The sequence below is a fragment of the Electrona antarctica genome (assembly GCF_951216825.1).
Source record: "Electrona antarctica genome assembly, chromosome: 12".
Taxonomy (NCBI): Eukaryota; Metazoa; Chordata; class Actinopteri; order Myctophiformes; family Myctophidae; genus Electrona; species Electrona antarctica.
The window spans coordinates 35,303,698-35,322,243 of record NC_136793.1 but is presented as its reverse complement, the minus strand read 5'-3'; the positions used below and the strand labels follow the sequence as shown (position 1 = coordinate 35,322,243).

General features: G+C 42.6%; 1 protein-coding gene across 1 annotated transcript in view; it reads right to left on the bottom strand.

Moving 5' to 3' along the window:
* The window catches only part of unc5db (unc-5 netrin receptor Db), a 231,651-nt gene that overhangs the window by 99,583 nt on the left and 113,522 nt on the right, over nt 1-18,546 (bottom strand). The window contains exon 2 of the mRNA XM_079516603.1: nt 13,366-13,581. Coding sequence (XP_079372729.1) covers nt 13,366-13,581 — 216 coding nt within the window. The remainder of the gene's footprint in view (nt 1-13,365; nt 13,582-18,546) is intronic.

Here is an 18,546-nt window from a genome sequence, read left to right as displayed (position 1 = left end):
ACGGAAAAGAAACCTATTAAACCACCAAAAAATATGAAACCACCAGACATTGAAGCCCTAAACATTGCCCAGCACTGCTGTCACTAACTCTCCAGTACAACGTATGTATCAGACACAACCCGACAAGCTTTGCGGTGGTAAAAATTGATCATAAAAATAAAGAAATAAACAAACAACTTGACTCAAGCATCGATATACGTCTGACGGCTATGAAGGCCTTTAAAGCCAAAACCGCTGAGTCATCAAGCACAACAAAAGGCTCTATCCTGTGTCATAAAAACATCCAGAACTTTACAACCTACAGCACAACACAGTACAGGCCTGCTGGCAAACATGCAGTAAGGCGAAATAAAATTGTCTATGAAGACAAAGTTATAGCCTACCCCTGTGGAGACTGTAGTGGTGGTAGGTAGGAGTGTGTGTGTGTGTGTGTGTGTGTGTGTGTGTACATATGTGTGTGTGTGTGTGTGTGTGCGTGCGTGCGTGCATGCGTGCACATACAGTACGTGTGCATGTTTGCACGAGGTGTATACAGTATGTGTGAATTGTGCGTGTGAGGTGTATTGTCCAGGCCACATTCAGTTAACAACCCCATTAACCGACTCACAAAACAGCCCTGGGGCAAAGATAACATCAATTCTAGCTTTAGTGGCCATTACACTGTGGCCCCAACCATGCACCTCTACTGAGCTACAGTATACACAATACAGTGTGTGTGTGTGTGTGTGTGTGTGTGTGTGTGTGTGTGTGTGTGTGTGTGTGTGTGTGTGTGTGTGTGTGTGTGTGTGTGTGTGTGTGTGTGTGTGTGTGTGCGTGCGTGCATGCGTGCGTGTATACTGTGAATATATAGTTTGTGCAAAATCTAATAACATGGTAAGTCTGCACACCACCAAAGTGAATTTGATTAGTCTTGGCTCCTGTTTGACCGTGTTTGGGGCTGAGTAATGTATTGATGCTTGAGTACCAAATCACCACAAATGGAAAAGAAAAGGCCTAAGCATTAAGTAATCAGGTGCCTGATTTAAGAAAAGAAAATTACAACTGCCACTGCTCCAAGGCTTGGCAGGTAGGCGGTGAAGGCAGGTGAAGACTGGAAACATCTATAGGTTCAGATCTTCCTCATCCATGGACCCATATTGCACACACACATGCATGCACAAGCACGTGCAAATGCAGACATACTGTAAATGAATGAACACGCACACGCACGCACACACACACACACACACACACACACACACACACACACACACACACACACACACACACACACACACACACACACACACACACACACACACACACACACACACACACACACACACACACGCATGTGCCACACTCACGTTTCTGGAGGTGAAAGTGAGCACTGTTTGCTGTTCACCAATGATAACATTCACACTTCACAGATGTTCGTAAGAAAGGTCAATGGTTTCGTTTTTCCTCTGTTCCATGGCAGGCATGTATTGACTATCACAAGTCTATAGTGGGACCAGTTTTTGTGTGCAACTCTACACACAGAATAGCCATATTCCTCCAAGGGAGGCTTAACTCGCTCAATTAAAAACACATAAAAGACAACGGATGAATCCTAATAGCATAAACACTCCTCCACGTTTCAGGACAAACCAGGGATAAGCTGTATTCCCCTCCCAGTGGAGCCAGGTGGATCTTGATTTCATCTCACATTCCCAGGTTGCAAGCAGTAATCACGATTAGGGGATGTTGCCCAGAGAGGCAGTGAGATGAGTGACGGCTCCTGGTCGCGCCAGGCATATGGGAGGGTGGGGAGCCGTTTTTCACAAATTCTCCCAGGAGATTGCTCTGCTATTCCCCCCCCCATCACACGTACAGTACACACAAACACAAATATACCAACGCACACATATTCTTCCCCTCTCCCTCCCGGCAACTGTCGCTTGCTGTCTTGCTGTGTGCTTCTCAAATTGTGTAACAACGGCAGGTTCAGATGCCGCCATTAATGAAGTACCACTGCACTACTATTCCACTGCTGCTTTACCTGCAGAGGAATTGTTTAAAGGATGAATTAAGTGAGTCACTTTTCAGTCATCATAAGAATTATAAATTATGATACAATGTACAATATCTACAGATAAGATTTTTGCGTATTTTATGCTCTATATATTATATGGGTTGCAGTGGCTGCACTACAGGAGGACAGCTGAGGGGAGATGGAGATTGGGGGTTTGAGAAAGAACCATATTAGGAAAACAAGCTATGTTTATGCATAAAGAGAAGACTGATTATGTTGACATGCACACAGTAATCTCATTATTGCCCTTACTTTGATGATGAGAATCGCAAGATTAAGCTGTTTGCATGCATAACAGAAGGTTTGTTAATACTCCTGTTTGCATTCAGCCTTGCATGCGGGCGATTACGAACTGAATGATGTGCCTGAGCCCCTATAGACTAGAAGCAACATCAATCATTTCCCTCCTGTCATAAACAGAGGTTTTATTCCCCCTTTCATAGTTCTGTCACTCCCAGGTAACCTTCTGATTTATGTTGCATTGAAACAAAAGGGCATCTAGGCAGTATAAACATAGGCGGTAGCTATACAAATGAACATCAGCAACCTGTGAATAGATGGACACAACATACAGTTGGGTGCCACCGATATTGTCCCTTATCATTTGACCCATTTAGGCCTGACCTCAAAATTTTAAAAAATCCTTCTAAATCCTCCAGTTTTCTGAAATAAATATTTTCACGATTTTTCAAAAATAGCAGACCTACAAGCTCGTAGCGCGCCACTCGGTGGCGCGCTATGAGCTTGTAGATCTGCTATTTTTCAATAGCTAAATTATAACATAATGTTTAAAACACCAAAAGGGGTTCCCGCCCAAAATGGGTTAATTGTCCTTTTGCGCAGATCACGCAAACCTCAGCAAAAAGAAAAGGACAATATCGATGGCCTCCAACTGTAAGTATTGTGCCGAAATAACCCTATGGAAATTAGACCAATATTGCAGTATGTTACATCTTACCGTAGTGTGCAGTACTAAAGCAAGATGAGAGAGTGAAGAGGGCGACTGCAAATGGTAGCAATTATTGCTACCACAATAAAGGAGGACTTTTACTATAGTCAAAACTGTTACCTCTTTTTGTGAGGTAATAATGAACTGATATAGGATAAATAATACAAATATTGCTATACTGTACTTTACATCTTAATCACAGTGTTAATAGACTGAAAGTGACTTTAATGAATAGTATACAAGTAATGACAATAAAGGTATGTACCATATGCAAACAGCCACTGGGAATAGTACGAAATATTGGGGGCAGAAGCCAAAATACAGAATAACATTTGTTTTTAATATTACCAAAGTTTTAAGATATTCTTTAACCAATTCTCTCCACATTTCTACCTCATACAATTTAATCACCTAGTGCATAGCTTCTGGCTTACACTCTGTAATGTTAGTGTAGATGGCTATTGGCTACTGACCATACACAGTGATCATTTTGTATTTCGTTATACTCCCTGTATCCCACTGTACCTCTACTGTTCACTGGAAGCAGCTGTTACTTTGTTTACGTCCCATGGTTCTCTTAGATGATCAATTATGCATCACCATACTGACCTTGTCAGTGATCCATCACTGCCAGCACAGAGAATACTCTACCTGACCTTTCTGCACAGATGTGTTTATAACCTAGCTCTGCCCTATACATTACATAAGACTGCTGTACCAGTCCAATGTTTTAATACTAGAACTATTTTGTCACTCTTTTGATGCAACCCAAAGATGCATCGCTTGGAAACTAAATCTAGATTGTTCTCTTTTCAACCATTGGAATTCACAAAGCAAGATGTGTTTACATGTTACTAATCTGTTTCTAAATGGCAGCCTATAATATTCAGGAGAAAAAAATAAATAATAATAAACATCTGTTGAAATAGTGCAAGATGGATAAATAGATGAGAGAAACATTTCATCACAGTGTTCTCGAGACATGACTTTATTTCTGCCAGCCGAAGGCAGGGAGAGAGATGCTGTTTTCATGCCTAGCCGGCCTACAAAGTTGGATGTCTGCAAATGTCCTGCAACTTAACACTGACAAATCTGAAATTCTCCTGTTCTGCCCCCTCACCTCTAGATCCCACCTATACACAGCTGTCTCGACTCCATGTAAGTCAATGTCACGCCAGTGGCCAAAAATGTGGGTGTACTACTCGACTCTGACCTCTGTCTTGAGGCCCAGGTAAAATCTGTGGTTCGCACATGCTTTTTCCATTTAAGAAACATCCACTCCACAGCACTAGACCAGTGCTTTCTACCCCTAACCTTCACAAAGTTGTCAATGCCCTCAATTCATCTCACATGGACTACTGTAACGCCCTTTATTCAATGCTCAGCAAGGGATCCATACACCGCCTGCAGTTGTTTAAAAAGGTGCTATATAAATAAAGTGTATTATTCCCGTTTCAACGAAAACAGTATTAAACCTATTATTACCTCACATAAGTACATGCACATCATCTTTGCTATATTCATTGTGGACTGTGGAGTTGTATTTTCTTCAATATAGAACTATTTATATATTGGCATCAATAAGCGAGTTGTGGTCCAACATGCGCTCCAGGCGGCTCAGCAGCCATGCGCAGCAGGAGAGCTGGCATACAGGAAGAACAACTACAGTTTGGCCATCTCTGGCAGCTTGTCTGGAAGTGGTCTATAAAATTTAGGCAAGAAAATGTGCTATGGCAGTTAATCAATCTTGAATAATTTAACATTTACAATGCGTACGCACGCGCACACGCACACGCACACACACACACACACACACACACACACACACACACACACACACACACACACACACACACACACACACACACATAATTCTGTACTTTCATAGAGTTACTGTACAGTATATAAAAGTTTTAGCACCATTTTTCTCAGAATCTTTTCTCTTTCTGCGCCTGGCTTGGCAATTAGGCGATATTTTGACCTCAATGAAAAATCTTCGATGCCCCACACTTAACATATTAGCGCTTCTAGCAGCACCAAAATAGCCACTCCAAAGTGGCTCAAAGATGGCGGATCGGGATTCTGTGCCAGCGCCACGCGTTTCCATGGTGTTTTGAGTGATAACATAGAAGTCCCCATTCACACATTTATACTACATCTATCCTGTATATTTAGAAGACAAGGATTCATCTATTTGACCACATTACATTCTCAGTGGCTATGTTTACATGCCCAGGGTTCTGATCCCATTGCATTATGAGAATACAGAGAGTAAGGTACGTGATCTCATTGAATTATGAGAATACAGAGAGTAAGGTACGTGGTCAACTAAACACCTTAAATGTATAAATGTACGAATGGGGACTTATATGATATAGTATGAATACAGGAAAGGGGACCTTTATAATAGCTACAGCACTAAAATGCACAGTAGAGTGGTACTACAGTATGCTAGTTAGATGGATCAGGCAGTGAAGTTCTTGTACTTCAAGTAAATAAAAACTAACCAACTGTACCAATGTTCAACAGCACTATACAGTCTCTGTAATATACCGTATACAGGTTTGCTATTATCTTGAGCACTTTACCTCCATTTTGTGATACTTGGTGTACAAGTTTGGATATCTGTGCATAATTAAAACCGAGGCACATGAGAAAATTCCACCCATCTGATCTTAAAACAGCAGTATTCAGGAATAAAACTTAAATTGAATAAAACGTAAATGAATTGGTATAAATCAATTATTAAAATAATGATATGTGATGATGGATTATCTGGGCAAATAGTTGCTCATATAGGGCCGATTCACTAAGATGTTGAAACCCATATCTTGGTGTAAAGGAACTTTCCAAACTTCCCACGTTAGTAGTCTGATTCAGTCATCTTTTTTGTCTTCTCTTTCTCAAGTCTGCTCGTGGGACATGGCCATGGGACCAAAGCTTGCTGTATGTATACTTCAGAACATCCCACTCCACTGACACATGCCTTCTCTATTTGAGCGACCACATCAAACAAGAGGTGGATGCTGGCAAATACTGCGGTATGGTCATGCTGGACCTCCAAAAGGCTTTTGACACCGTGAACCACTCCATACTGGTTAACAAGCTAAAGGCAATTGGTTTCAATAGCACATCAGTGAGCTGGATGCAATCCTACCTGGAGGGGAGAGAACAGATGGTGGAAGTGAACGGAACACTGTCCCCCCCCCCCCCCCTCCCAGTGAGCTGTGGCGTTCCACAAGGAAGCATACTAGGGCCTCTACTGTTCCTAATATATGTAAACGACATGACTTCAGCTTTTGACTGCAACTTGTTCCTGTTCGCAGATGACTCGGCACTGCTGGTCTCGGACAGGGACAAACTGCAGGTTGAAAATGCCCTCAGCTCTGAACTCGGTAGAATCTGCACCTGGCTCGCTGATAACAAACTATTTTTACACCTGGGAAAAACTGAATCCATTCTCTTTGGATCTAATTGTAATCTCAGCAAGGCAAATGGCTTCTTGGTTAGAGTGGGTGACAATGTTATCACACGACACGTAAAGATGAAATTACCTACCTAGGTTCCATCCTGGAGGCTAATCTTTCCGGTGATAAAATGGCCACCAACGTAATCAAAAAAGTCAACCAAAGAACAAGATTCCTTTACAGGATCTCCTCACTGGTCGACAAAAACACCTTGAAGACCTTAACAGGAGCCCTCGTACAAGGCTTCTTTGACTATGCATGCACCTCCTGGTACCACAGCACCTCAAAGGCCCTTAAAACTAGGCTCCAGACTTCCCAAAACAAACTGGTCAGGCTCCTACTTGGCCTCACCCCCCGAACCCACCTCACCCCTGCCCACTTTGACAGACTGGCATGACTTAGGGTTGGCGACAGAGTACAGCATCTTGCAATGGGTCTGGTCCACAAGATTCGATACTCCACCAAGATACCCATGTACCTGTCTAGATACTTCCTTAATGTTAACGAAGTCCACACCCACAACACCAGAGGGAGTGCAACGAACTTTGTACAACCCAGATTCGGCACAAACAAGGGACTAAATTATTTTCGCTCCTATGCGACCAAAATGTGGAACGCCCTACCAACAGTCATTAAGACATGCGAATCCCTTGACTCCTTCAAAACCGCTCTCAAAGGGCACCTACGGATGGCTGCAATTCGAAACTGGCCCCCGTAAAATCTGAAAAGCATAGAAAGAATGCTGTATTAAATCTAATCTAATCTAACAAAAATATATAGGGTCTGCACTCTGCAGTCTTAATTTGTATCAATTTGGGGGTCTTTGATATGAAAATGTGTGAGAAACACTGGTACTGCATAGGCTGTGATATACACACACAGTCCCTCTCTTTGCCTCTGTTACTGTTGTTACTATTGCTGGAGAACTCAAGGGCATTCTCAGCTTTATCAGTGGGTGCAGTGATTCATCAGGCTAGTTGGTAAATAAGAGATGCTATCGAAGTGCTCCTGGTGGCATTGAGGGCCCATGTCCTAATCAATAACATTCCAATTCCTCACTGATCTCCTGCTCTGATTAGCCCTGGCCTAATCCAATACACAATTTTGCTGTCTATTACCGTCTCAGGGACAAAGCCTCCCGTTAAGACCGCCCTTATCTGTTCTTTATGAGTTTAGCACTGATGTATAAGGTGAGTGCCTATGCATCAGGGAGGGGTGATGATGGGGAGACTGTGGGGTGATGGGTGAGGACAACCTCGGGCTTCCCTCTAATTGCTAATCTGCTATTTGGGCCTGGCCGATAGAGGATAGCAGATTTCACTGGCCCCACCCCTGCAGAGCTGCAGGGCAGAGGAGTGCAGTGGTGATTGTACTCGTGCGGTGGCCATTCATTCCTCCCACAGATAGGGACAGAAAAAGGGCAAATGTAAAATGGATCCTATTCTTTTTACCTAGCTCCCTTAAATCAAAATCGGTGAGATAGCACTGAGGAGCATGGATAATGAGGTAGGTTAAGAGCCACGGAGGCACGTACATGCACGCAAATGTGTGTGAGTGCAGTGTACAGTCTGAGGCTGTGGAGTGCATGACTGCGGCAGCAGGCAGGCAGCCTGCAAGGGCTGATGAACACACCAGAGTATGAACTCGACTAAACTTAATGAATATGAAATATGCATCGAATCATCTCACATTCCAAATTATTTGCGCTGAGTTTACAAAGGGCTCTAACTCCCACATGAAATGCATAACCATCCTCTGAAACAAATACAAATAAGTATAAGTGCGTATGATGTAACATGAGCGATATTACAATGTTCATGGACCAAATGTTGTCTATATGCGTTTCTTTGTTTTAGCTTTTAATTAATTTTACTTTGTAAAATAAGACTTTTTGTCTTAGTTTACTTAATTCTGTCTACTATACTGTACGTTACCAGTGATAGTCAGAACCTTAGTATTTACACCATTACAATGGCGTTATTCAAGTGTGTTAACATGTTAACACACTATGAAAGTATTAAATGTGAAATAATAATTATTCATCCTACTGTACTGGTCTCTAGTAGTAGTAGTAGTCAGCTTTCTTTATAGTTGTCTTTGTCCAATGCATTACACGTACGTTGACACATAGTACACAGTAACACTGTTTTCCTAGTTAATGAAAATGTGTTAAAACATGTGTTAAACTTATATCAATGGTTTGATAATGCCAGGATTAGCAGGACATAAGGAGAGGGAGACAGCAAAGAGGAGCAGACTCTAGTCTACAGTGTACTCTCAGTGTTAAAAACCAGTAAGACGAGGGCGAGAACAGGGCGAGGTCACGTGCACGCATCCGCCTGGGTGACGGCAAACAGCAGACTGCTGGACGAGCGCTGGCGCTTTGGCATGGGGGGTCAGATCAACATGGAATGAATTCTGTACTGGCCATATATGGAGCGTGTCTTTTAGTGTACAGGGTTTGATGAGGTCAGATCAACATATGGAATGTCAGAACAGGTCAGCTCAATATATGGAGATCTAAGGGTGGCAGCGGGGGCAGTGTCTTGAGTGTACAGGGTTTGATGAGGTCAGATCAACATATGGAATGTCAGAACAGGTCAGCTCAATATATGGAGATCTAAGGGTGGCAGCGGGGGCAGTGTCTTTTAGTGTACAGGGTTTGATGAGGTCAGATCAACATATGGAATGTCAGAACAGGTCAGCTCAATATATGGAGATCTAAGGGTGGCAGCGGGGGCAGTGTCTTGAGTGTACAGGGTTTGATGAGGTCAGATCAACATATGGAATGTCAGAACAGGTCAGCTCCATATATGGAGATATAAGGGTTTGAGGTCAGATGTAGAGTTGCTGGCCGGCTCCATATAAGCAGATCTAGTCTTCTCCATGTATCCAGGGTCAGATGAGGTCAGTGTCTTTGACCAAAAAAATGCACAAGACCTAAGATCTCCATGATGTCATGTGATGTCACGAGGCGTGACCATATATGGAGGCGTGGTGTTACGAGGTGTGACCATATATGGAGGCGTGGTGTTACGAGGCGTGACCATATATGGAGGCGTGATGTTACGAGGCGTGACCATATATGGAGGCGTGATATAGCCATATATTGACATTCCCATATATGAGGAAGGGCCCCTGGCAATGTCGTCTACGTCGCGACTACATATATGCCCATATATGGAGATGATGTCACGTGATGTCACGAGGCATGACCATATATGGAGGCGTGGGCCCGTGGGTCACTAACGGACGGACGGGAAATGCACGTTTTCATAGTAAATGCGACCTGCGGAGAAGCCTGCAGGACCTAGAGTTGGGAGTCATGGCTTTTTACTCTCTTTTTACTCTCTTTATAGAGAGTAAAATTGTACATGAAATGAAATGAAATGAAATCTATATTTACCCAGGGTATCTGGGCTAAGCTCAAGAACTTGTTTCCAGCCAGGCCCTGCTCATAGAACACATTTCATCGTAGTGGTTGATGCCTTGTTCAAGGGCATTTCAGCGGTGGTAATTTTAACGTGTCGGACGGCTGGTTCGAACTGGGAACCTTCCGGTATCTAGACCGCGCCGCTATCCGTTCGGCCACCGCTGCCACATCATTATGTCAAACTGTCAAAATAATTCATATATTTAGCAGTTTTCTTTGTCTATCTCTGCTTGTGTGTGTGTGTGTGCGTGCGTGCGTGCGTGCGTGCGTGCGTGCGTGCGTGCGTGTGTGCGTGTGCGTGTGCGTGTGCGTGTGCAGCGCAAGCATGCATCCCTCTGGTGGTTGAGCCCAACTACACAACATCATCATCCAATTTTCACAGCCCCGCACAATGAATTTAACAGCATATTGATTCTCATTCTTGCAATTTCAATCAAAACCACAGAATGTTGTTTGGTTCAAGATGGTAATTAAGCTCTAAGCAGTTTCAGTGTTTGACTTGCCCCCCACTGTCACATTTAACCAGCAACCACAACCTATTCACATAGGAACTTACAAGTCAAAAGTTCTGTCTTTAATTTTTTTGCCATTATCAAGCTTGCAACAATTTCACAGCACAGCAATCACACCGTAATGAACTTCCTGAAGCAATTAAGCACACCTTTCCTGCAGAGGAGCCTTCATGAATACAAGAAAGCGTGCAGCCCTCTCTAATCACAGAGCACTCCAGCCGAGGTGTCACTATGGTTTTGATTCTCTAATCACAGAGCACTCCAGCCGAGGTGTCACTATGGTTTTGATTCTCTAATCACAGAGCACTCCAGCCGAGGTGTCACTATGGTTTTGATTCTCTAATCACAGAGCACTCCAGCCGAGGTGTCACTATGGTTTTGATTCTCTAATCACAGAGCACTCCAGCCGAGGTGTCACTATGGTTTATCACAGAGCACTCCAGCCGAGGTGTCACTATGGTTTTGATTCTCTAATCACAGAGCTCTCCAGCCGAGGTGTCACTATGGTTTTGATTCTCTAATCACAGAGCTCTCCAGCCGAGGTGTCACTATGGTTTTGATTCTCTAATCACAGAGCTCTCCAGCCGAGGTGTCACTATGGTTTATCACAGAGCACTCCAGCCGAGGTGTCACTATGGTTTTGATTCTCTAATCACAGAGCACTCCAGCCGAGGTGTCACTATGGTTTATCACAGAGCTCTCCAGCCGAGGTGTCACTATGGTTTATCACAGAGCTCTCCAGCCGAGGTGTCACTATGGTTTATCACAGAGCTCTCCAGCCGAGGTGTCACTATGGTTTATCACAGAGCTCTCCAGCCGAGGTGTCACTATGGTTTGGATTCCTTGCCGGAAATGCCCTCAGGAAGCCCCTCCTCTGGCCTCTCTAATCAGCACAGTTCCACCTGATACAACGTGATGAAGTTTAATTGGAACAAACAGGATATTTCTTCCACCTCAAACTTCAAATCATAGGTCTGATTAAAAATGTATATTGGTATTAGCATTAAGTGATGCGTGTATTATTCACTCTAGACCTACAGCAGGTCAATGTAGGAGCCATATCATTTGATTGACTAAATGGCGCCGCCACCGGTTGCCTTGGAAAATGGCACCATGGTTCCCTTTAATTATGCCACAGGCCCACAGCTGTGTGTGGAAAGACGCCAGTAGAGATACAGATAACAGATAACAGCTCGCGCGCATCGCACACACACAGCGCAGATAGAAAGAAAGAAAGATTTTATTATTGAATTATTTAGTTATTTGACCCTGGAACCTGCGTTGTTTTTGAAACACTTATTTAGTTTACTTTGAAACGTTCACGTAACTCACTCACTCACTCACGCAATACAAACTCCTGTCATATCAATCCGGCATCAAGAGTCATCATCAATCAACATCGACAACAAACAAGTGAGTAAACAAGACGCCCAAGTCACAAGTGTACCCAAGTCGTACCGTATTTGGCATAAGAAAGGCATATTGGTCCTACAGTTAATTAGTATGGTTAAAGAGGAACTTTACCAATATTTTACAGTATGTAAACGTAAATCATATTCTAGAGAGAGAGAGCTCTCTGCACGCTTTTTTCAGCATACTGGAAAGTGTGATTTTTACATGCCCTGCTTACAATATGATTTACGTTAAATGTATCGGTGTTCCTTATCTTAGCCTGCTTGGAGAACTGGTTAAGTGGTGTTTTGCACAGGGCAGCACAATGTAGAATATATAATGTGGCTCAGACTGCGTGGTGTAACCTGTTTTTGAACTCACACTTGAGCTGAAATCCACTCACTATCCCACCTGAACTCAATTCTTTCTTTGGCAATTGAATGGATGAGACAATGCATATTCATGCCTCTTGGCATAACACAAAGTTCCATGTGACCATTGTCTGTTAGAGCCCTATCTTAGAACAGGTGCAATATGGTGCAAAGCAGTGCAGCGTAATTGATGATAGTTTCCAACCGACAATGTTGATAGTTTCCAACATTGTGTTATTACCAAATATGATTGCAATCATCTGTACCTTAAAATTAGCTGTGTTTTGGCATGTGAGCGGAGCGGAGCTGGAGCGGGCCGATTTGTAACGTAGCGGTAGCAGGTTAATAAAAGGATAGGAACGAACTCGGAGCGAGGACCACCTGCTGCTCAAAACCGCTACCGTCAGGCTGCACACACCATTTTTTACTATTTTTAAAAACATTTTAAATTAGTAATTAGGCAAATTAGTTTAGGGATAAAGGGCTAAGGGGTGGCGCAAGATATAACCCGGTCCGTCTTTAGTCCAGGGAAAGAAGGAGTAAAAAATATTCAAAAGTTATAGGCCAAAAAGTGAACCGGCTTGTTTTTTAATTGGATTTATTTTGGCCCCTAGGCTAGAATCCATCAACAGGTCATAAAGAAGCCTCGTGAAATGTACGCTTTTATCCGCTTCGTAATGGTAATTTTGCTAAGCGGACTAATTGTTTAGCCATGCTATTTACTGAAAACATTGACAAGCTGAGTGAAATGCCAAATCAATGCACGATGATAAAATATTTGCTTTTCAGTATAAACTCGCTCTCAGTGGCTCAACCAAATCTTCACTTTGTCTACACAAAAAATATCAATAAATGTAGCACATTTCAGATTTCAAACACTATTTCAGATAACCCTGTATTCACAAGGTGGAGAGATAGTTGGCATTCTATCACATTAACAGTCAGACTTGTTCCTTTGCCTTTTGAGAGGCATAAGTAAAAGTTCTTGTGATAACACTGAAAAGACAAGTGGCAGCTGTTTTTGCTTTCGCTTAACACACACACACACACACACACACACACACACACACACACACACACACACACACACACACACACACACACACACACACACACACACACACACACACACACACATCCATTGTAGTGTTACCACTATTACTGTGACACGGTCATCTTGGTCCTTACCTGTGTTCTGGTCCTTGTACTCCTGGGATGAGTGCTCATTCTGGTGGACCCACTCGCCATTGCACTTGAAGAAGATCTGCAAGGCGGGAGCGGCTCGACAGAGCAGTTTGATGGGGTTGCTCTTGACGATGTAAGCGTCCTCTGGCTCCTGGATGAAGTGAGGGAGGGTGCCTGGCACGGACGACAGCGAATCTGACTGGGCTTCCCCCGCAGCTCCTGCAAAACATAACCCAATTTTCATACATACTTGGGACAATGTTATAAAAATGCATTGGTGCTGATCCACAGCCCTGTTGAAGCATTACATGTGATTGTGTGCTGCAAAAACTTTTAAAGAATGCCTCTCTTGCAAACTACAGGCGGACAACAGCAATGTCTTGCAAATTTGCATGTGATTGCTCTGTGGACAATGTTTTGGAATTACCCCCGTTCACCGTGAACTAACACATTGTACAACACAGACAACAATTTAAGCAATTCTTCCCCCCCATTCTCGTCAAAACTGCTCCTCCTCAGAGCAATTTGTGGATGAATGAAATCAGAGCAGACCAAGTGGAGAGGAATTAGTAAGGAGCTGATTACCAGAACTGTGCCTGCTGAGTCTGAATAACATCTTATCTCAACCACAAACCCTGGATTTTAGGACACACAAAAAGAGCCTTTGTACTGCCTCTAGAAGTGCAGGGGGGGACCATTCACACAAGGCTACCTGTTTATTTGGCTTGCCCGTTTTTCCTCCCGGAATTTTCCCCAGTGAGGGGTGGGAGGGGCTAGGGGGGGGGGGGTCAGTCAAGGAATATGTGTCAGATCGCGTCAGATAATCCCCCCATAGCCTACAACAACTTCCGTAAACCGAATTCACTGTAGCTTTTTCATAAATTAGATTTGTACTTAGGCTGTCGTGAAAGTTTATGAACAGGACTTCATGTTTTCAGATACAGTTGTAGGCAATAGGCATAAACACGTACTATTTCTTCTTACCGTTATTCTCTTCGATAACGATACACAGTAACAGCCACTGCATACCTTTTTTGTTACAAATGTTGGAAAACAATAAATCTAAAATTATACATCTGAATAGGCATAATTACCACTAGGCTATAGTCTTTCAATTAACTACTTCCTATGCCATTCTCTGCACCATCTAAGAGCTGAAAGGGACAAAAAAAAGAAAAAGATTTCCTGAACAATTCCTCTCAGTTGCTATGCAGCAAGAATGCAGAAAAAAAAACATGCCAAAAAAAGAAAGAAAGAAAAAGCTACATTAGAAGTGCTAGGAGGCTACACTGTGGCTTCTGTGTCCGGCCTCTGCACCCTCCTCTCCTTTACTGGGTAAGAGAGAGAGCCTTTCAAATGACTCCTGGTGAGCTGGGACAATAAGGAACAGGACGTTTGTGCTCCTGCCATCCCCCGGATCCTTCGGAGAATTAGACCTCAATCCCATCAAGGCAGCCCCAGCTAAGCCATTGAGTGCCGTAAAAGCCCATGAAAGCCATTATGTCCCACCATCAAATCCAATTCTGTCCCTTGAAATCGAATCGGCCTGCGCCCCTTGCCACCTCTCTCAATCAATGTTGTCCTTGTTAAATGGGGTAAATGAATGGATGCAGGTGTACAGAGAAACTGCACATAAAGCAAACAAGCAGAGGTGGCAGTAAACAGTTGAGAATGATCTGCTGATATGGCCAAGGGGCAGGTAGATGTCTTCATCATATTGCGGATGTGGCTAGCTCTTTGAAAATAATTGTTTTATGTCTTGGTTTCCTCAGGTGTCAACCCAACATACTTCATTGTTTGCACAATTACCCGGGTTGATTGTTTGATTGTCGGTTGTTTTTCAATTGCATAGAAAAGGTCTGAAATGAACTGCAAAATAAATCGAAAAGAGAGACATTTTGGATATAACTTTGAGAAAGGGAAAAGGGAAAGATCAATGGTCACACTGACAAATTTGCCACCATCACAGAATGACAGGTTGAAAATGGTCTTACAAGAAGAAGATTAAATTATTTCCACTCTGCTACAAGGTGCTGAATGAGAGGGCACAAATCAAAAGATGTGCTAGGTTTATGGGGACAACCTACGAAATTAATTAATTCCTCAAATCTATGCAGAGGTACAGGTCCAAAGCTCAAATCTGAGGTAAAAATCACTCCTGGCATGTTTTTTATTTCATTGTAAGCACGTCCTTCACACAGTCTCCAATGTTCCCAGTGCCTCTGCAGTAATGCCTTTTTAGCAGGGCTCAATGTCCGATCCGGCCAATACTGGATTGCCATGGAATTCTCTTGTGCACCTTCATGCTCCCCGGATGAACATTAAAATTAGTTTGCCACAGGTCTACAGTATTTCCTTATTAGTATTTTGTTATACATCCATTTTCCATTCAAAATGTATTCAATTAAATTAAGTTACAAATACTGGCATGCCCTTTGTTACCACCTACATGCATATTTCCACTTAAAGGCAATTTTAATGTTTTTCTATGAATTACTAAACTCATGAAAACTTCACCAGCTTCACAAACTTCATCCACACCACTGCAGTAGACCAAATCAAAATGATATACAATAACTAGAAACTCCAAAACCACCGTCACAGTGTAATCACTGATGAGCCTACAGATGATCCAGGTTGAAAGAGAATGTTTTAAATTGCTCTTGTTAAGATCGGTCTCCTTAACTTTAGTGAAATATTGGATTATTGTCTCAGGAATGTGATAAAAACGAAACAAATGAATAAACAATGAAGAATGAATTCAAGGCTTCATGGTGTGAGTAATCGATAGGATTGATAGGAAGTGTTCCTTTAAATAAAAAATATCTCATAAGGATTAACCCTAGGCCTACTGATTTTGGGGACATTTCCACTTTTGCCACATTTCCTCTATTGCCAACCTTAGGCAAAACAGATTGCCATGAAACTTAAATTTCCAAGGTTGGAAAGATTGAACTATACCATTTGAGTGAGCCCATGAACCTTTTTTCTAGTACCAACCTCAGGATGAACCCAACTGATTTTGGTGACCCCATGGCCTGTTTAAGTGTAATCTCTGCCAGGCCTGTCTGGAGATTATGGGCTCGATTTTCGTCGCCGCCGTTATCCGCGACGCGGCTCACAAGTCAGCCGCTGCCCGAAACCTATGAGTATAGGAGCTTGCTCTGTCCCTTAATGGTATTTTGGTCCAGCGTCACCCACTATCTATTATGCCGACACCGTATTTGCGCCTAGAGGTGTGGTCATGGGAGTGTTGGCACGCTTTCCCCTAAATTGCTATTTTGGTCACATACATTTGGGAAGGCGCATAGTGGAGTTTAAAAGCACCCGTAAAGTCGTAATGCCAAATTAGTTTGGTATAGCGGCATGCACTACGCCCTGCAATGGAGATGTCCGCGGAGTCAGGCTGCGCCATCTCTCCTTATTCTCCGCATCTCTTTGTAATTTTCCTATAATCAGCAGAAGTGAGTGCCTGCCACTTCCTTATGTGTCCATTGTGTTTATATAATTGTCTAGTCAAAGAAGTTATTTGGCTTGTGCCAGGCATTGTACGGCGTGCGCGATTCCATTTGGTCGTTCAGTTTCATCACCCCATAGCGCAGCAAATGGGGTTTAATCCGATTTACCAAACTTTCCTTTTCGCTTGATACTGTTTCATAGAGACGGCCTACACGCACGATCTATATCCCAAATGAAAGCCCGCATTTCGTAGTTTACATACAGTAGTACTTTTAGCACAAGTGAGACTTCAAGTCAGCAACACATCACTCTTCCATGGGCTATAGACCGTAAGGCTATGAAGTAGGGGTGCACTGATGTGGAAATTCTTGGCCGATACCGATAAAAAAAATAATAATCTAGCCGATGCCGATGTTTGTATATATACCGTATTTTTCCAAATAGTAGCCAGGGCTGTTAAGCAAAATCGATTTGGACCCTGGCCGTTTATAAGGAACTAGGCTGCTATTTGCAGTAGGCCGTTATTTATTTTTGCACCGGTCTGCACCGGGCCATTATTTGGTTACAGTTCCTGTCGACAGTGTCGGCATGTTTTTTTTTGTGCAGAATTAAAAGGTATGATAAACATACTATATACTATACTATACTATAGCAGACAAAGTCTTTTGTCTTTTTGATTGTAGTGTAGGCCTAACAAGCCACCACAGCTCATGAAATATAGGCTGCATGGCTAACAGGGCTTACCCTACCATCTCTCTCCATATCGTTTGATAAAGGCATATAAAAAACATGACTTATACACCCAATGAAAATATACACTTCACCCGGACTATAGACCACTTGGAATTATAACAATCGGTTGAGGATTGGCTGAGTATGGCACGAGTTAACTCACAACTTTTTGCGCGATGGGCCATTGCCTGAGGACTTTGTGGTGGCGGTGTTTTATCTATCCTTGTGAGGACCTCTGCTTGGATTCATGGTGAGTGCGCACCGAAAATACTCAAAATAGTAAGCTCACAACGCGTTGCATGTGGACGTAACACTTGTAGATACACAGGATGAGAATAAACATTTCACAGAATATATACCACTTTGAATTAAAACAATCGGTTGTGCATATAGGCTGAGTATGGCACGAATGATAATTTTGTGGATGTGGAGGACTTTGACGTTGACCGAGCTGACGCACCCCCCAACGCCCAGTATTTCATTTTTTTAATTATTTTGATTTTTTTATTTTATTTGTTAAAATATCAAATCTACAAGCTCACAACGTGTCGAAGTAGATCGGCTAGTTGAACTATTCAAAACATATTTTCAAAATAGTAAAAAGGAAAAGTAGTCTGTCTGTCTGTCTGTCTGTCTATTGTCTGTGAATAATTGTCTCGCAGAACACTAGACATATCAGCACCAAATGCCTTGTGCACAATGCCAGAAGGCAAAGGAAATCAATCCCCAAATATATTTAAAATAGTATAACTCTGGAACCATAGGTTGTACAATCAATTTCGTTTATTTTTACCTGGCTCATTAGCATTTGCCCATGCCACTATCTAGCTTTTCCGCCATTTATATTGTCGAGTAGCACTTGCTATGCATCCAATGCCGATGCTTTATACATACTTACTTACATACAAATGCATTATACTCTTCTAATTGCACTCTGTATAATTGCTAGTAAGTATAATAGTTATAAGAACTCATAAATAATCATAATGCTTT